Source organism: Lathamus discolor, chromosome 3 (assembly GCF_037157495.1).
Source record: "Lathamus discolor isolate bLatDis1 chromosome 3, bLatDis1.hap1, whole genome shotgun sequence".
Lineage (NCBI taxonomy): Eukaryota > Metazoa > Chordata > Aves > Psittaciformes > Psittacidae > Lathamus > Lathamus discolor.
This window is the reverse complement of record NC_088886.1, coordinates 74,418,951-74,439,813: the sequence shown is the minus strand read 5'-3', so window position 1 is coordinate 74,439,813 and position 20,863 is coordinate 74,418,951. Positions and strand designations below refer to the sequence as shown.

At 42.1% G+C, this 20,863-nt stretch overlaps 1 protein-coding gene across 1 annotated transcript in view; it reads left to right on the top strand.

Annotated features, from left to right (window-relative positions):
* The window catches only part of ERBB4 (erb-b2 receptor tyrosine kinase 4), a 637,594-nt gene that overhangs the window by 600,435 nt on the left and 16,296 nt on the right, over nt 1-20,863 (top strand). The window contains exons 23-25 of the mRNA XM_065669823.1: nt 1,637-1,783; nt 3,670-3,767; nt 5,808-5,978. Coding sequence (XP_065525895.1) covers nt 1,637-1,783; nt 3,670-3,767; nt 5,808-5,978 — 416 coding nt within the window. The remainder of the gene's footprint in view (nt 1-1,636; nt 1,784-3,669; nt 3,768-5,807; nt 5,979-20,863) is intronic.

Sequence of the window (20,863 nt, the reverse complement as noted above, 5' to 3'; positions counted from 1 at the left end):
AGAGAAAAGGAGATTCCAAGCTAACTAAAACAAGCATCCATTCAATTTCACAGTTAACCTGGGAACTGGTTAGATAGGTCAGCTCATGTGGGCTCCACACGCCCTAAAAATCAAGTCACATTTGAGAAAGGAGATGTTCATTTAACACTGGTAATTGTTATCCAGCCAAGCTATTGTGCCACATCTGCTCGGCTGTCTGCCTGTTTATCCAGTGTAGATATTACTACTAACTCGCGTATACCTTTATAAGTGGAATTTCTCAGCAGTATCTAGGGCTATGGACTCCTATTTGCATTTCCCTTTGCCATATAATTTTGAAACAAGGTGTACAATTCTATTCATTACTCACTTTTACCTGTGGGTAGCAGCAAAAGACACTGTTTGCTGTGACTGGATAGCTGCCTTCTATTCAGCTGAGAAAAATAGATGGGAATTAAATAAGTCATATAAAGCTGCTCTTTCTCCTCAAATTCTATATCCCCTATATCACTTATGAAAAAGAAATGTGAGAAATGTGAGAAGCCCAGAATATCTATAATCAGAAAGGAGAAGACCAAAACAAGTTATAGTTACTGAATATCTTTGTTATATTATACTGGTGTGCAGGCACAGCACTTTTGCCCAGGGAAGTGGTTGAGTCCCCATCCCTGGAGGTATTTAAAAGATAGGTAGATGTGGCACTTGAGGACATGGTTTAGTGGTGGATTTGGCAGTGCTGAGTTAATGGCTGGACTCAATGCTCTCAAAGTTCTTTAACAACCTAAATGATTCTACGATTCTATGACTATCAACAAAGAGGTGAATGAGGGTGAAATAAATATATGGTTTATATATATGGTAATATTGTCCATCACCTTTCACATTAGCATAACAGCTGGCAAAATACGGTTACTGATCTGGAGGTGTGTTTAAAATGACCTTTGCAATAAAAATAGAAGTTAGAGAAACTGGTCTGAGAGCAGTATTTTCAATAGCTAAGATTTTGTTTGGGGACAGATTCTGTTACTTATGGTATATTATCTTTATTTTCAGCTCTGATGGCAAAACAAATCCTATGGCTGTTCAAAAAGAGAAACCTGGCTTTGTAGCACAGCACTATCATAACTCAAATCTGCCAGGTGGTTTAAGGAAAAAAGTAATACAAGTGGCTCTGGATGACTTACAAGGCAAAGACAATGACATAATGTTACTCAGTGCTGTAACATTGTGGGAAATTGATGCTCTAAGTTAGAGAACATCTGTACTTTTTGCCCTAAAAATAATAGAGTACATCAGCCCTTCATTTTCCCTTTTGATGTGATAAAAGAGCATAATACATTCTTTTGTTATTGCATCCATTTACTTTACCACCATTTATTTGTCTTGGACCTTCCTCTTGTGCCTCAGATCTATCATGCTGCTTGTTACACCAATAAAAATGAGTGAATTTGGTTTTGAAGATTAACATGAAGTGCTGTTTCACCATTTTCTGGAGCTTTTTAAATAGGAGACTAAACTTCAGTGTTTTTACAGGCACTCTTAATGAAGAAGAGATTGCAGTCCAGAACCGGGCTAGAATACTGTGCTGTAAGAAATTGCAAAGGAATCTGAGTATTATAACCTCAAACATTAACACTCACTCCTTTTTTCTGTCTAGGAGTCACTATCTGGGAGCTTATGACCTTTGGTGGGAAGCCATACGATGGAATCCCAACTCGAGAGATCCCCGACCTCTTGGAGAAGGGAGAGCGGTTGCCCCAACCTCCAATCTGCACCATTGATGTTTATATGGTAATGGTGAAATGTAAGTACTTGTTGCTTTTAACATTCCTGTGCTCTGTGCAAGAGGGACACTGGTTTAGAACATTTGCATCTATGGTCTCTGACAGTGCTGGGTAACAGGGCAGGCTGCTTCGAAACAAAAATTTCCTAAGATATGTAAGTTCCCAATACTGTAAATTCTATTCAAACACTGTATACACATTTTTCACAATTGCAAAAGATATTAATTTAGCCATGAAGGGTTGAGCTAGCTTCTTATTACTGTCAGATGGTATCTCTCATTCTTGCTGTGAAGTCAAAATGGTATGATTGTTATTGTAAACCATTGTCATTTCCACGACAATTGATCGTGATGTTAAAAAAGATAGTATTAAACATAAGTATGGTACATGGATACCCAGCCGGTGAAGGTTATGAGGAGAAATGCTGCTTCCAAATATTGAGGAAAGAAAACGCAAATGTTTTATTGTTAGTAACAAGAATGATGATTGCAATAGTAATAATAAGTAAAATTAAATTAATACAAGAAATGCTACAGAGAGGATATTTTTTATCATTCTTAGTCCAGTATAATAATTTATGAATATTTTTACTTTAGCAAATAAGGAAGAGAGTCTGTACTTTTATTTCCAAGATAACCACACTAGTGACAGTACCCTCCGAAGCTATGCTTCTAATTTAAAAAGAATTGGGAACATCTCTCTGGTGTTTCTGGCTTAATTTAAGAGAGATTAGCATAGAGACATCTCATCCATCTTATATAGTCCTTTCCCTTTTGCTTTGTATGCAAAAACACTGAAAGAAAAAAAATAGAAGAGGTAAATAATATATCTTCTGAAAACAGTTATACGGTGCATGCAGGTATGGTAATTGTCTGACTAGTACAGGGGGTTTACGTTGGTTGACTGCAAAAATGTTCCATCTGATAGGATTTCTAATGAGCATGAAGTGGATCTTAGTAAACAAAAGGAAGCCCTAGTAGATGGGGTATTGTGGAAGATGGAAAGTTACAGCTATATGTACATACTTAGTCCTCTAATGTTTGTGTGAAATTCTTCATAAGCTGTACTGGGGTTGTTTTTCCTGTGTTTCCTCCTTCAGTTAAACAGCATGAAGGAGATAAGCCCTGTTTCATTTAGCCTCTCTGGCAAACGAGACCACGTTCTTGGGAAGCTGCTGATAGTATCTTCCATTAGAAAAAGCTGACACTGAGATAAACTAGTTCTGGTGGTAACTACCTATGTTACTTCCTTGTTTTGCAGAAAGCATTAGCAGGGTTTGAAAACTGTTGTTCCTAATGAGTAACATTACATTACACTTAGAGTGAAGGACAAAACAATCACCCTTACTCAATTAAAATAGCATCTAATGCCTTGTGTGAAGTCTGTGTTAGTGATGCAGACACTAGTTGCAGAATTGCCTGAAAGGTGGAGACGAGGTCAATCATCCTGTAGATCTGTAGAACAGCTCTTTTTAATTTAAGTCATCGTGGAACAGGAACAGTAGGTCAATAAAATTCAGTATTTGGTAGTAACTTTGTAATAAACCTACTAGGCTCAGATGAGATGATACTTATTGTATTAGAGGTTAGACACATCCATAAGAAGACACAGAGCTGACAAACAAATTGGGCACAGAAAAACACAGAAGGCATTGTTAGTGTCTCTGTTTTGGGAATGAGGAACAGGAGCTCAGAGCAAAGGAGACATCCATGCAGTGTTGAACAGCCTGGCCAAGACCAGATGCTTTCTATTGTAGAGTTCTAGCTTTCCATTCTCCAGGACTATTTATTGCAACTTTTCTTTAGGCCAGAGCTATCAAGGACTTAAAACCTGTGTGTTTTTAAAAATGGAATGATTTCTTCCCTTGACAATTAACTGCTTTCGTTATCATTTCATCTGTCCCCAGGCTGGATGATTGATGCTGACAGTCGGCCAAAATTCAAGGAGCTGGCTGCTGAGTTCTCTAGAATGGCTCGAGACCCTCAGCGATACCTAGTCATTCAGGTAAGCAACTCTGCAACATCAGGGAAAAGAAACAAGACTTCTGTCAGCCAAACCTGACTGTTCAGGGAGTTGCCTTTGAATCTCTTAAGTTCAAGGTAGACTTACTTTAGACCAAGGACTTGCTTGGTTCTGTAATTGCTTAGGCTGACTCTCAGGGGATTATCCTGAAGAGAGACTTTCCTGCACTGCTGAGATCATAAGGAAGTTTCTTTTCATAGTCTAAATGTAAAGGTTTCTTAGAAGACAGGGAATTGTGTCACACTGGTACCTCACGTGCTAGAGAGGAGCTTCCCTCTGGTCCTCTTTAGGCTGTATAGACTCTGTAGTGCTTCACAAGTGGCAATGCCAGTATAGCCATCTCTGCTGACTGCACCTGGCTGAAGCTGTGTATGCCCTGAGTACAGCCACACGTGGAAACTTTTGTCCTTTCACTCCTACATTCTGCAAAAGCCTAGAGTTGTGTCTGTGTGGATTACAACTCAGACTCAAGCCACAGAAAATGAATCTATCTTTTTGGTAAAGTTCTTTGATGGTCCCAAGGTGATGATGAAACAGCAGACACCAAAGCATGGAAATAGTTTGATCCACGTGATGATACTCTCATGCTATATATCATGTTATATTTGCTCCACACCATGGACTACAGAGCAGAGATACATCCAGCTGGTCCTTAGCTCCACACTGACATAAGAATTCCTAGCTGAAGGGCCTCCAGAGCTACAGTCACTGTTATTTCATGTCTCCTGATCGCTTAGGGTCTAGTGCTAGTCTCAGTGTGTGGTGTTTCATTGCAGTGGTTTCATTTCCCATCATGCTAACCTACTCATGATGTATTGCCCAGTGTGAATGTACACTGCTCACCTTCAACTTGGAGTGAAGTAAAACGTATTTGAAAAGTAAAATAGTAGCCAAGAGGCTTTGTGGTGCAGAAGGTGGAATTTCTGTTGCAGTATTCCCCACTGTGTTAAATTGTAAATTCAGCTCATGCAAGCGATTCTGAAAAAATCAGTCTGATTAAACTACTTAGTTAGGACATGTTTCCCTATTCCAAATACCTGTTCCATCAATTTCTCTCTCCTGCCCTTTCCTCCTCTTGTATACTCTGGTGGGTATTTCATCCCATGACACTTCTCCAGTGATCCCTGCAGACGATATAAGCTATGTGTTCCCTGAGGAGAAACCAGGATAACTCCGTCATACTGGTATCTCTGACTCATGACTCCCCATTGCCTCCAGATGCAATCAAGAATGACAAGCTTGATGTTGAGCTTTTGAACTGGTCTGTATGCACCCCCTAATACAACCATCGTTTCCTGCTGGATTCCACATGTGGCATAGTAATTCTTGCAGAGTGGGAGGCCATTCTTTAGCCATGCAGTTAACTTTAGCATCATTTCTATGGGCTGTTATGTGTTTGGGGCATGGGCTGCTTTTTGTGATCTTTTGTAGCACCAAGCAAAGTGCAGCCCTGATTTGCCCCTGCAGCTTGTAGATGCTATTTCAATAAAAACACATATTGTTGTTGCTGTTGTTCCCTGGTTTGATTTTCATTGCTTTCAACTCTGTTACATTCTGCAGAACTTTCCATATGGATGAGAGGGCAATTTAGCCTCTAAGTCCCTAAAAATACAAATAAAAACAAAGCAAATGCCCAGACACAGCAGTTTGCATGTTATTTCCCCTTTCTCCATCTAAGCCCAGATAGCCGAGATATTTCACAAAACACATCAGGCCTTGACAGAACTTGGGTCAGAAACTGAGCTTCTATGGGGAAAAGAGAGAAGAAAGAATAAAAACTTGATCACAAGAATGCCAAAAAAATGGCTTGGTTTGATTTATGCACTTATTCCCTTTCTGTCATCATATTCCCTGTAAGAAAAAAATCAAAACAAATGATGTGGCTGTGGAGCTTTAGAACAAACAAAGTGCCATGTGCGGTCCCTGCAGCCTGGCTTCCAGGGCATGAGAAGGCTGAAGTTCCCTGTTTAGGAAATTATTTCATCTTTTGACCATTTTGCTCTCTCACTACAACCTATTTAGGGAGATGACCGTATGAAGCTCCCAAGCCCAAATGACAGCAAGTTCTTCCAAAACCTTCTCGATGAGGAAGACCTGGAAGATATGATGGATGCTGAAGAGTATCTTGTCCCTCAAGCCTTCAACATCCCTCCTCCCATCTACACCTCCAGGACAAGAATTGATTCCAACAGGGTAAGAGAAAATGTCTCTGTCAGAAAATACTGGTTATCTTAAAAGCACAGGTGGAGATTTAAGTACACTAATCAAACACAGGCCAGTGTTGCCTTGGGAATTCTAAGCTCCTATTGTAAAGAGAGTCACTATAAAAATGTTGTCACTGGCTTCCCTGTTCATTGTAGCTCAGTGAATTCTAAATGAATAGTTCAGCCTTGAGTGAACAAAGGCTGAAGTTGAACTGCCTGCCCTGAAAGCACAGCTGAGGCTTGTGAAGTCAAGCAGTGTTGTTTCTTAGTTGCGGACCATCCTGGCCAGGAAGTGCATAGCTCTGGTTCTCCCATCCCTGCAATCCTGTTGTCTTGACAGGGTTGGCACTGTTGTAACTGAGAGCAGCTGGAATATAGAGATAATGTTGCTTTTGTGTCTGGAGCCAGATTTCAGACCCAGCCCCTTTTCCTGTCTGTATAAGATGCTTTCACAACGCTCCTTCACAAGCATGTGTTTTTCCTGAGCACGTCACAGTTTTTAGCATGTTGAACTTTGTAACACCCCTGTCGAGGGCAGAAATGCTTGTCATTTTACAGGGGAACTGAGGCACAGAGATTGTTCAGGAGGAATTCAGCTCACAGAATTCTAACCATCAAAAGGACAGTGGTATAATATAAGCTCTTCATCGAGACTTCAGTTCATGTTTTCTGTAAAGAATGGGTGATTATAACTGTCTGCCTTGGACATTTGCAGTCAGATAAGTTATTTTCTGGAGGTGTCTTTCTCTGCTGGCTAGGGGCAGCTCCAGAATAGTCCCAGACTTGGTGTTTGAGCTCTGGTGGTGACATGAGTTCAGCCTTGCAGAGGTCGTTGTCACTCCTGAACAGCCTTCCCATAACTCTGACCTCTGCCTGTTCCTGCACTTGGCTCCATCCTTTTAACAGTCTAGGTGCCACCCCTTCTCACAAAGCTAAGAGCTGGTGAAATGAATGTGTGAGGACATTCTCACAAGCATCAGTTGTATTTAGTAATTAGGGTCCTTTTTGTTTGTTTTCTCTCCATGCTCCTTTTAGTGGAAAGTCCCATTTTAAATACTAAGTGGAGTCTCATTGAAATGTTGGTGTTTATTCCTCATGGTTTAGAAACCTATGTTGAGATTTTTCCTTAGTAGTTCCAAATTCATTACCTGACTGAACTGATGACACAATGTGAGGCAGCGAAGAGGTAAGCAAAGCAGCTAAGAGTGTGTAAACTGAGTCAGTATTCATGATCTGACCACATACTGCATGAAGTTCTTCTGCCTCTCCTGAGTAAATCTGTGCTTTTCTGGAATAAGAAAGACAAAACGTGATCTTAAATAGTGTCCAGACAGTTCATAAGGGAATTGCTACTATTTCAAAATGTAAGGAGGCTGGAAAGGTCTTTAGAAGAGGCTGGGTTGTAGTCCCACTAGGCTACTAGGGCTAGGCTGCATTCACATAGTGTTTCTCCTGCACTGAAAGGCAATGAAGGAGGGAATGATGCATGGTTTAGCAATAAGCAAGAAACTTCCTGTTTATGACACAAGAGTTAATTTCCAGTGTTGATGTTGGTCTGAAATAAGTCAGATTTACTCCTAGCTGTCTCTGGGGAGGTTCTCTTTCCTTTGCTGTGAACTTCTGAGCAAGAAAGGAAACGACAGTAGTTACCTTTGAAAGGTGCTTGCTGTCACACTGATGTAAATCACTGTAGTGAAGCTTTACTAATGGAATATTACCACTTACACCAACATAGGATTGAGAGAGCAGAGTCAGACCCGTAAGGTTTGCTATATTCTTCTCACACACGTTTGCTAGACACACTGGGGCACATTTGGAGGAGAAAGGATCAGCAGGATAATGTACTTGCTTTTTCAGCAGTTCCTTTTGCCCCTGGTCTGTAGTGCCAGCCAAGCAGAGTCGTCCAGTAGAGCTGAGGGAATTAATTCCAATCAAAATCCTAGAGTAAATATTCCAAAAGAGTCGTGTAAAATGTGCTGTTTGGGCAGCCAACGCCCTCACTGAGATATTCATGGAAAGCAAATGCATTTATTATTATTACGTTGAAAACTCTACCTTTCTCACAGCCTTTGCCCAACTTTTGAACCACATTGTTCAGCTGCTTGCACATATGTGATCCCCTTGAAGTCAGCAAGGCTGCAGAAAGAGACCCAGTGCCTTTATTTTTGCTACACAGAGAGGCTCTATCACATTCTTGATGTGAAGTCTCCTCTCTGCAGCTCACAATTTCCTGTCTTGGTTTGAGACTGTGATCTTGGACCACTAAAGTCAGTGGGAGCTTTGCTTTGCAATTCAATTTAATGACAGCAGCAAGACTGAATCCTTCTTTCAGTAACTCCTACTGCTGGGAAGTTTTTCTCTGGCATCATACAGCAATCTAACACTTAAATCTGGAACTACCCTTTGCCAAAAGTTTTCACATTCTGAGCCAAGTTGTCTGACCCAGGTAACCTCAAAGAGGGCAGATGGGGGAAAGCAAGCTTGCACCCAGCGTGGTATTTTCGCACATCTTTATAGTGTTTTTCTTCATGGTAGGAACCTCTTTATAGAGGGGGAATTTTTAAGGCCAAAAGAAGAGATAGACAAAGGAATTGCCGTTGAGAAAACAGATGATTTTTAATAGCACTTGCTGGTATCACTGGAGATTGACTTCTATCCGTTACAGGATTATTTTGTAGTAGAACATTGATGCTTCTCCAGCATCTCAGATTAGCTCCAGTCTCAGCTTTGCTAATAACTCTGCATCTCATACCTGTACTGCTAGTACTGCTGTAGAGGTGATTACATCTAGATTGCAGAAATGCCATAGCACTGTGTTGCTGGAAGAGCTTGGAGTCGAGTTGAAAGCCCCATAGCATCTTTAGCACTCCTGGTTTCCTTTGCAGAGAGGTTTATTCTGAATGTAGTACATTTGTTTTCTCTCTGTGCAGAAAGCTACATACTTGTCTTGTTTTTCTGAAGCACTCGGGTTGTTGGTACATTAACTATTCTTCCAGTGAAGATTCATGTTGATTTAAAACAAAACACATAGTAGCTCCTTTAAGGTAATAGTGCATCTGCTGTGTATAGTTCAGTACAGATGGATGTCAGCTACAAGAATCACACAGAATTGAAATGCTGTCAGAGCTCTCTATCTGCAGTTGTCTGATTCTATGTGTTTCCTTTGGAAAGTTAGTGATTTATGCTTGTTTGGTGTAGTGAATATTAATATTACACAAACTCATCATGGTGCTGCTGCAGCCATAGATGCCAAATGAATTGATACAGCTTAAGTAGTCTGTGCTCAGTGTGTGTCTGGCAAATTAAATTTTAAGGGGACATTGACAGCCAATTTGGTGAAGAAAAACACATAGACAAGAGCTACATGATCTTCATGTCGTTTTCAGAGATCAGATGAAAGATACTGTTTCCCATCTTAGTTGTTCTGATTGTAGTTTAGTGAGTCAGTTATGTGATGGCAAGGTACTGTACTCCTTTTCTGGGTGCATTGTACTGACAGCTTTAGTTCAGCGTTCCAGCAGTACAGCTCTATGGGGGACAGGAGTCCCCAGGAAGAAAGCAGGGAGGACTGTGGCCCTCCTCACACTTAGGCTTTCAAGTCAGGGAATTAAGGAAGAGCAAGAGCTTTTACTTTCTAAAGCAAGCTCTGAAGTTTCTCTAGGGTGACTTCAGTCCTGAATCCTTGCAGCTTGTTGCCTGTGAGAGGCACACCACTGGATGAGGCTTGCGTAAAACTCTTCCTTCTCCCTTCCCTGTGGACAAGAAAAGCTATTTGGGTGTGAATTAGTAGCACAGACCTACTATTAATTCATATCCAATAGCACAGAACTTTGCAGCCTATTGAAGAAGGCTGGAAAGGGGAAAGGCTTCTGGGGAGTTTCCAGCTCCCCAGGAAGTGTGACATCCTGCTTCTTCCAGGGGATTGATGAAGCTGCAAGGCTCAGACACAGCTTCAGCATTTCCATCTCACCCACACTGGCTTCTACTAGCACATCTTTGGGACTTGTGCTACCAGGAGCAAAAGCCTGCACATGCTGTAGCCCCTAACAGTGGCCTCTGTTATAAAGTCCAGCCTGTGATAGATTGAGCTTTTAAGTAAAAATTAACATCCTAAGCTAAATTGAATTCTTTCACTGCATCTGAAACTCTTCAGCTGCAATTTCAGCTCTTCAGGTTTTTCCAGCTTTTCTTTTCCACTGTCTAGAGATATTATAGAAATATGGAATTTTAGAAGCTCTGTGCTTCTGAGAGATAAGCTGAATCCTCAGCAGTGTTTCTATGAGCACAGGACCCCAGCTAGTGCTTGAGTGTCCTATGTTCCACCATTAGATGATTCATTGAGGTATTTGTAATGAGTATTGTCCTGTGTGCACAGAGATAGTACTAATACAGAAAGCACTCTGTGTAGCCCATGATGCTTTTTGCTTTAAACCCTTGGCTAATTCCTGCTGAAAACCATCTATACTATTTATTACTTGCTGATCCTGTCCCTGCAATTTTATTCCATATGCTATAAACATGAAAGCACATGTCAACCCTACAATTAAATATGAAGCTATTTCTTTTCACAGGTGTCTAATTCATATGTCCAGGGAGACGTTTTCACTTGGCTAAAGCAGACTCCAGCACACCAAAAGCCAGTTTTAAATACTCTGAGTAGTATCTGGTATGCCACTGCAGCAGTCCTAGTGTGTCATTAGGTCTGGTAGTGTTTCATGACTGAACATCTGTATATATCTGTGTGTAAAAAGATTATTCTAGAGAGAAGCCAGGAAAGAAGCTATCTTCATGATCCATTTGTTCTGATTTCTAAATCATAGAATCGTAGAATAGTTAGGGTTGGAAAGGACCTCAAGATCATCTAGTTCCAACCCCCCTGCCATGGACAGGGACATGGCAAATGAAAGATTACAATGGAGATGGTTGTTAATGGTTTTCAGATGTGTTTCACATCAGTACGGCATCTTTTTATCATGGACAACAGGGATTGTTCAATTAGTGGGTTGACTACTAGAATTAAGTGACTTTCATTAGATTAAACTAACAGAGCTGAATTTCTTAGGCACGTGCAGTGCTTCAGTGGTGGAAGATCTGATGTCTGAGTGCTTTACATACTGAAATACCGTAGACTTGGAAGGTGGGGGACTGCAAGCACTGCTGCCTTCATTTACAACTGGAAGGAGGGATTTTGGAGAGCAATAACAATTTGGAGGGGCACTTCCCAGTCTGTCAGCACAGCTGAGCTGGTGATGTGAGGTACTGTCATTGCAGGTGGGGAGAGCTAGCAGTTGATTATAGCATCCTTTCCTCTTGGAAAAGAAAGTGGCAGGAGGGAGTCATGATTTGTCCGTGATTCTCCTTGTGACCAGGGCTTTAGTAGCAGTAGGTGCCTTACTGGTCCACATTTATTTTTCTGTGAGAAAAGGCAGTTGACTGTTCCTGTCCAAGTTCTCAAGCTAAATTATTTCTCCAGGTGTGTCCTGGCCATGTGGGGCTGATGGCAGTAAAACTACTGCCATCCTAAAGTCAATAGATAATTCACATGGAGAGAGATCAAGGCTAGATGGGGCCATTGCAAGCACTTTGTCTAAACTTCTGGCATAATTTAGGCCAGAATCTGGTCTCTTCATTCCTGCATCAGGTGCAGAAATTCTGTGTGAGGTGGAGTTTTTCTTTTAGAAAGTCTGTCTTGATTGTATCAGGTGGGATGGAAAATTCATCACATTGTAGAAAAGTCTCACTGGCAGTTAATACTGACTCTTTAGCAGGGTTTGGATCCTGTTGCAGTCTGCCTTGCTCCTTTTTTGTGCTAGGTTAAGGAGCTGCCAGTTATCAGAAGTTTCTTCTATTTAAGGGGCTGAGTAGGATAGTACCATTTGTATGTGTTTGTGTTAAAGGACAGCACCAATGAGTCCTTTTTATTTGGTTCATTTGTGGTGCTCGCCGCCCCTCTGCTTTTGCTATACCTTCCCCAAAATAATATGACAAAATCTCACCTTAAATTTGATGCTTATTACTTGTTGGGGATGGACTATTCATCAGGGACTGTAGTGACAGGACAAGGGGTAACGGGTTAAAACTTAAACAGGGGAAGTTTAGATTGGATATAAGGAAGAAATTCTTTCCTGTTAGGGTGGTGAGGCACTGGAATGGGTTGCCCAGAGAGGTTGTGAATGCTCCATCCCTGGCAGTGTTCAAGGCCAGGTTGGACGAAGCCTTGTGTGGCATGGTTTTGTGTGAGGTGTCCCTGCCCATGGCAGGGGGGTTGGAACTAGATGGTCTTAAGGTCCTTTCCAACCCTAACTATTCTGTGATTCTACTGCAGTCCGTCAGGTCGTGGACTTTTTGATTTATTTCTATCCCATTTCTTTAATTCCTTCTCCTTAAAAGGCGATCCTACAATTTCTTAGTAGTCATTTTTTTGCCTCTCTACTTGGCTCTGTCACTTCCTCATGCAAGTGTTGCAATGAAATCTCCAATGACAGAACAGATGAACTTTTTAATTAACTACACATTGTATCAAAGCATTTAATAACATCTCAGAAGATTACGCTGATACTAACTCTGTATGAGCTCTCTTGCTTCTTGAGAAACTGCTGGATTAGTTAAGAAAGTTTGTATGAATGCATTCTGTATGCCTTTCATTAAATGCTAAGTTTTGTGTGTTTTCCTAGTACAGCCTGTGGTGTACTGGATACTGCAGCTGCTGCCATCTAAACCTTTAGGGTAGTTCTAGAAGTTCCACGAAGCTCTCTTTCAAAGTCCCATTTTCTGCTTCCCTAAGTTTTAATGACATCCTGGTGGTAGGAGGCTCCTGTCTGTTCTGCTCTGCCTTTTACATTAAGCACTTCTCAGTCGCTGTTAGTGTTTTGATGGTGTCTAGTCGACCATCACAAATATTTTACCTACTGCAGCTTTTCTCTTCTGGGAAATTCCTCTGTATCCATTTCCAGTCTTTGTTGGAAATGTAGATAGTACAAGACCATGTTTGTCCATGCAAAGCAGGGGGTGAACCCAGACTGAAACCAGTCAGCCCGATTTCATTGCTGAATGAAGGTGAAGGAAACGGTAAGAATAAACACGCAAAAACACACTGTAAAATACATTAGATGGAAGATTATTTCAGTCTTAATAATTTACATGAAAAAGGAAAGCTTCTCACAAAATATATAGATTTAGAATATGAGTATTTAAATACCTCTTTAAAATGTGCCAAGTTTGCCAGAGGAGAAGGGAAAAGAATTCACATGAAGGACTCAAACAGAATAGATGATGCCTGGCTCTTCACAGAGAATTCTTTGAAAGTGCTTTATGGCAATTAGCTTCTTGCTTTGCAACCAGGCCGGCTGAAATCAGTGGTATTTCCCAAGGAGTAAGCCCTTCTCAGCCTGAATAGATTATCAGGACCAACTTGTCAAATTGCCTCATGGTTTTGCAGGTCAAGTGCTTTAAAACTGGATTTTTTAATGCATTAGCTGTTTTGTGTCACATTTAGGCTCCTGAATTCAGGCATATTGATTTCATCAGACTTCCCAAAAGTGTTGGATGGCATTTTTGTTTCTACAGATTTAATATATATTTAATAACAAATCACTACCCCACAGCACTTCCTGGTGAGACCTAGTGTGAGTTAACACTCAGAGGAATCAGTGGAAGAGACTGTAGCTGTATATTGCTTCAAACTTTAATGCGTGACATGTAAATTTATTGAGCTTTAATACAAACTGGTTTAAAATCAGGCAGCATCTGCTTAATCCATGAATAGCTGCTGGCTGTGTTAACAGTCAAGAGAGCTCACAGCTGAACCATTTTCTTTTCTCTCCTGAAAGGAAAAAAAGTCAATAGATATAAAGAGAGCAAGTAATAAATATTTCTACTCTGCACTGATGAGGCATTCTTGGAAAACAGCAAGCTAAACAACTCTACATAATTAGGAGATGGAAAAGTGGACTAAGAGTCAGGAAATAATTATGAGAGCTGGGAGAAAAATTTCCTTCAGTGACTCGATTTGAAGCAGAAGTTGTTAGTGAAAAACACCCGTTTCTGAGCAATCCTATTTGTGAATTTCCTTAAACTAATAAAAGCACCTGAAGATACAAGGGGGTGTGATTTGGAAATGCACCAAGGAGCTGTCATTTAAACACCTGCCTGCCCATAGCGGTTGGGGCTCGTGAGCCAGAGAATGCCATCTACATGTCGGTCTGTGGTGATAATGCTTAGAGAGTAAGGTAGCAGGGGGACTCTGGAGCATCCTGTGCCAAATGCTGTACTTCCTAAACATCCATGCAATGGGGATAAATGCCAGCACAGCCTAAAATGCCCTTTGTTAGCCAGAGCAAAGAGTCTGTCTCGATAAATGCTGCGGTAGGGAATGGGGAAAAAAACCTCAAAGCTATAAAAAGACTCTCCAAAAGATGCGGTGGGGAGAAGTGGGAGGAGGCACAGATGAGTTTAGATTTAGAATGTTAAAAAATGATTATTTTATCCAAATCAGCTGGCTGGTTATTTCTTTTAGTGTATTATTGCCACCAGAACCTCAGCCCTGCTCTAAATCAACTCAGCATTTCATCAAGAAGCCTATTCTTTGCTATAAGAGACCAAGAGTGCACAATTATGGGTTTCTTTTCCCCCTTGCATAATAAAATTGGGAGATTATCATCAAGTTTCTATTCAGATTTTAGGAAGGCTTTTTTATTTTATTTTTAAAACCCCTCTTTGTCTGTAAGAGCTCCCTGTTCAGGCCAGCATGCTGTAGTGATTACTGCTGTAAAGGCTTCAGTGGAGATGTGCTCTATTTCATTCTCAATGAGGGTTGATGGCATTTTGAGAGGCTCAGAATATCCTTTGATTACTGTATAAAACAGACTGGGGAAGATGGCAATGCAGCGTGTGGCATAGGAGGGGGCTACTGCTCCCAGTATTGCTCATCAACTTTCTTTTGTGCCTTTTTCTTTCTGTCTGCCATGTCTCCATCACAAATCATGGCCATGTTGTGGCTTTGGTCCTATTCCCCATCCTTTGCCTTGTTTTGGGATTTAAAGCTTGAGGTTTGTATAGAAAAGGAGCTGCTGCTGCTCCTGTATTCTGGACAGATGCTACAGCATATGAGCAGGAGCAGCACCTTGACCCTTTTCTTCCATGGGGAATTGTTACAGTAGCTAAGAAATGGTATTTGTCTCTTCCAAACGATGGGAAATTGGCACAGTGTTAGAAAGTGCCATCTACTGTAAAATGTCTTTGGAGAGTGTATTAAAAAAGGAGTGACAGAAAGCTAGTCATGGGTGACAGGAAGGATATGGGAGTAAGAGAGATTGAAAGGGACAGACAGACACATGCAAGCTGTCTTTCTTCCTGCTCTCCTGTGTGTGTGACGTGCACAGTGCGTTAATACAAAATAATAGGGAAAAGGAATTCTTGCATCTTCATTTTTGTGTCTTGCCTCAGTCAGATTGTGCCAGCTGAAGTCTGTTTGCTGGCTGTCAAAGGTTGGAAGGGAGAAAGTTTCTGAGGTCTAAAGGACAGGGAAGTTTTCCAGGGAGAGGTTTTGATGCTGTACAGCAGGAGAATGCTTTCATTCCCAGCCCAGGTACAGGAGATGAGTCTATGGAAAAGCATTTCACTTATGCTTCCCTGTCAGTGTGCCTGGATCCTGAGTTTTGTGGCCACATTGTGCATCTCTTCACAGGTTATTTTCATTGGTCGTCATGTAATCTTTGACTCCTCTACTTGATTTCAAGTGTTAGACTGAAAATCTATCTTGTGTGTAATTTCCTATGCCACTGTGCCAAGATTGTTAGGCATGTTTTGTTTGCATATGTGCCATTTCACTGTTCACAGCCTCCTAGAAGGCTGCATTCAGATTTGGGTATCCCACTGCATATGGGAGTTTACAAGCTGGAAAACAGACAGCAGTTAGGAGGGAAAACTGTGCAAGAGTAGGTTTAAATGACTCATCTGAAGCTGTGAAGTACATCAGTACTGATGCAAACCCAGGTCACCAATGAAACATCCATATGGATTTTGAACAATTTCAGAGATGTCTTAACCCCACCATACTGCCAGGGCGTGATTCAGCACATTCAGATGATAGAGGCAGCCTGTGTGAACTGAGTTAGAGCTCAGGCCACCTGCAAATCTTGCCTTTTTGCTGACAATGACCAGTGAAAGACTTACTCCTTCTTTATTCATACTTTTTCCCCTCACTGATTAAAATGGGTGTCTTGTGTCTTTCTTGATTGTGGAAGGAGCAGTCATCAGAGACTGGAGCAAATACAGGATGATGCTTACATTCTCTTCTGCACTTGTGTATCAACATTCAAGTTCCAGTATGAGGTAATGCTGAAAAGAGACTGGGACTTCCTAATTTCCAATAAAGATTCATTGATCCCCAATGGAACTTTATGACCGCTGACCTAAGGACATTGTAATTGTTGCACAGCTACTGTCCACAACCTGTGTATATTATTCCTACCTTTATTTTTTGTTGTAGAATAATAGGCTCCCTTTTCCTCTCACTGGAAAAATGTATGTCCTGCTCCATTAACTCAGGTGGGCCACATTGCTGTTTGTGTGACTAAAATAAGTGATATAAGAGACACACACACACATTTCAGAAGAAGAATGTACAAGGAATACCAAACCTTTGCAAGTGCTGTGTACTGGAGGAACAGATCTGCTTTAACTGTAATGGCCAAGGGTGTCTGATCCTTTCTTTTTCTGTATGGCCCTGCTCTGAGCAAGGGCTAGGACCAGAAGTCTCCAGAAGGAGGCAAAGCCTTCATAGCTGTTACTATGCAAACACCATTTCGTTTCTGTTTAACATTACGCAGTGATCTCATGGCACACGTTTTTTCTTTCCTTTGATTTTTCCCTCAGACATGTTTGCTGTGGGCTCTTTGAAGCAAGGCAGAGTAAGCTGTTAGTTCTGTGGTCAGAGGGAAGCAAGTCTGCTCCTGAGCAGAGGTGGCTCCTCTCCTGGGGTGGTCTTTCCTGTTTGAATTTCAGTTCAGATCAATTGTAAATTCCAGTCTGCTCCCTTGAAACATAGCTGGAGTTTGCTCAGGGCTGGTGGGACAGCTCTGTGTTGTGTGTTCTGCCTGCAGCCTCAGCAGAGCATCCCAAACAGATCCACTTGCATAAATCAGCTGTCCTTCTTCCTAGAGAACTGCTGAAATCTTGGTGCTTGTAGCAAGACGTGCTTGGCCTGGAATGCTAGGAGACTCCAGCCTGGATACTGCCTTGGTTTTAAATCGAGTAAACAGTTTCTAGGGGAAGGAGGAAAGTGAGTAGTTTCTGGGGGCACACAGTCCAGGACTGAACTGGCACAAAGAAGTGTTGCAGAGCTTGATCAGGACAGATAATCACTGAGCTGCCTGAAGAATGGACAAAGAAATGTCCCTGTGAGGTCCTGTGAGGAGCATCCCAGTGAGAAGGTGGGAGTGATGTTTACTCCGGCTTCATGTTTTGGTGCTTTTTGTGTATGAGGACAGAAAAAGAGTGAAAGGGAATGGTGGTTTTGTGCGGATAGGAGCAGTGTCATAATGGGTTGAAATGTGTGTGTGTACGTTGATATTGGCAGAACCTTGCCTTTAGTAAGGAAAAATCTTTCAGTCCCATGCACTTAGCAGGCTGCTTAAGAACAAGAAACACTACTAATTATGCAACCCTGTCAAATGTGTGTGCACATCTTGGTGGGTGGCAAGGAAAAGGAGCTCTGCAGCAGCGAGGGTGCTGTTGGGAGGCTGTGCTGGCAACCAAAGCAAGGGGGTAACCAGATCACTGATTTTCTATTTGGTGATAGTGCTGTACCACCCATAGCCTGACAGCAGCATCACATCACTGAGTACCTTCAGCGTTGTTTCCACCTCTCGTCTGCTGTGGGTGCAGCTCTGAAGGCAGTTATGGTCACCATAGGGCTGGTGTGGGATCAGCTGTAGTGCAGGCAGGGAGAGTAACACAGCCCTGGGTGCCATACTCCAGGCATGACACCAGACTGAAATGAAAAGAGACAAGGCAAAGGCATGTTCACACAATTACAGAAATACAAGCAGCAGGACCCAACAAGGCATTGATTTCATTACAGTTTAGCATGCAGCCAGAAAATATTATGTCCCTGCTATAGAGGAGGAGATATTTACCTTTGGGAGATTTTAAAAGCAAGGAATTGGAAAATGAAATTAATGAATAGAAACCAGTAACACAAGCCAGTATTCACAAAAGTGTTATTTACCTCTCTTTTATCAAGGCTCATTTTACACAAATGTTAGCAGTTATAATAACTGATATGTCACTGGTATTTAATACCAAAGGGCCTCTAAAAAGGCTTCGGGGGACATTTGCTTGTTTTGCAGAAGCAATCCAGCAGATTCCTGGAATGCATTGATGAAAACTTCATTCTCCAAGTGATAGACGGACCACCAGGGAGGGGGGCTGCGCTGGGCACTGTTCTCACCAACCCAGAGGGGCTGATGGGGAATGTGAAACTCGAGGGCAGCCTGGCTGCAGTGACCATGAAATGGTGGAGTTTGAGATCCTTAGGGACAATGAGAAGGGTGCACAGGAAGCTTGCTACCCTGGGCATCAGGAGAGCAGATTTAGGCCCCTTGAGGGATCTGGTTGGTACAGTACCATAGGATAAAGCCCTGGAGGGAAGAGGGGTCCAAGAAAGCTGGTTAATACTCAGGGATTACCCCCTCCAAGCTAATGAGTGATGCATCCCAGCAAAGAGGAAGTCAGGCAAAAACGCCAGCTGCCTGAGCAGCAGCTGTGGGGAGACCTTCCCTGCAGCCCTGGTCCAGCTCTGGGGCAACAGCACGAGAGGGATGTGGAGCTGTTGGAGAGAGTCCAGAGGAGGCCACGGAGGTGCTGCGAGGGCTGGAGCAGCTCTGCTCTGGAGCCAGGCTGGGAGAGCTGGGCTGGGTCAGCCTGGAGAAGAGAAGGCTCCTGAAAGACCTTAGAGAAGCCTTTCAGTACCTGAAGGAGGTGACAGGACAAGGGGGAATGGTTTTAAGCTGAGAGAGGGGAGATTGAGATGAGCTTTTAGGCAGAAGCTCTTCCCTATGAGGGTGCTGAGGCGCTGGCACAGGGTGCCTGGAGAAGCTGTGGCTGCCCCATCCCTGGCAGTGTTCAAGGCCACGTTTGAGGGGTTGGAATTAGATGATCTTTAAGGTCTCTTCCAACTTAAACCATTCTGTGATTCTATTTAAGTTTTACTTAGTGAGGTCCAGATGTGTTTTCTTCTCAGTGAGATACGTGTCCTGACCAGTAAGCTGGCTGGGGGTAGTTATCTTGGAAGCCTACAAAATGATGACATCACATTGCAATTAGCAGGTAATTTAAAGACATTTAAACAATTATATTACATTTTCACCTCCACTAATTGGAACCACAGCTATTTTCTTGCCTCCTTTTTTTAGAGCAGTGGCCACAGGGTATTAACTCATGGGGAAAATAGTAATGCATTAAGAAAATGTGCAGACACCAGTGGTTTGGAGAGGAGCCAAACTGTAAGGTTCTGTGTTAAGGGTGTTGCAAGGCAGCTATGTTTGGTACAGAGCTGAAGAGGAGGCATGAATAAAATACCATTACTGTGTTCTTAGTTGGTGGGTCACTGAGTGGGAGGGGTCTTGTCAGCAAAAAAGCAACAAATGTGTTAATGCTAGGCCAATTCTCTCCTGACATCTTGGGACAGGGCTGTTCTAAGAGGGTCTGTTATTATGTTGTTACAGTTGCATAGTATGTATTTAAATGCTAGAGTCACAGCCAAGAAGATGTAAAAATAGGAGGGTGGGCTTAGCCTTTAGTGGTGAGAGTGGAGCAAAACACACCCATGGATAGATAATGTGGCTATCCTGGTATTATTTAAAGCTACTAATCATCTAAACATCTACTGGCAGAGAAGCAGCGCCCTGTTTACTGAAGTCAAGCCTGTTGGCAAAAGACTTGCTTTTCTAAGTTACCTTTAAGAGTTCACTGTGGGCTGTGAACTAAAAGTAGTTCAAAACAGCTGTCTTTCTATTCATCCACAATCAGTGAACCACAGATTGAAATTCATGGGAGTGCCTCTGTGAAAACAGAAAGATGTAAATTAAAGGTGTGCAATATAGCATGGTGTAGTACTGAATGGAAAAGGAGTGGTTACAGTCACTGATTTAGTGTCTGTGAAAAGCAGACAGCAGCAAACTCCAATCCCCTTCATAATAATACTAACACAGTATTGCTACAGCTCTTTTCCCTCTCCTGCAGTCTGGAGGGCTGTGGCAACCTTGGAAACCAAAAGCAGCAAATTCCCTCTTCAGAGTTTTGCAGCCTGCAGGTGGAGGGCAGGAAGCTGGGAAGCTTTACAAAGGAGGCAGAGGATTCACAGCAGAGCTTTAGTTTCCTTGCTGTTAAGAGCTGATTCTCTCCAGTCACCACTTTGTATTTCTTCTCTGGATCCTACCGATAATCATCAGTTTGCCTGAATCTTAATCACCCTCCATGGATCATGGTTTACTGCTTATTGTCTTCAGTCTTTCCTTCTCCATCTTCTTGGAGTAGAGAGAAAACTTGCCTGAGTTCAAGTAAATACAGCACTGGGGGGCAAGGAGAAGGCAGATTAAGTCTCCAGCAATGCAACATCCTATAGACATCAGTAAGTCTTCAGAGTAGCATCTGGCAGGCTTAGGGATGGTTTTTATCTATTTTTCTGGCACATACTGGGTTGTAACCTGTCCTTGTTGATGTGTCACTACAAGTGGACTGTAAATCTGTGGTACAAAAGAAAGGTAAGGGGTTCAGAGGGGATTTTACGTTACAGAGCATCTCCGGTTTCCAGAGTGTTCCCTGTCTAAAGAGACTTTCCAATTGTCCCAAACAAGCCTTTTTTAGAAGACT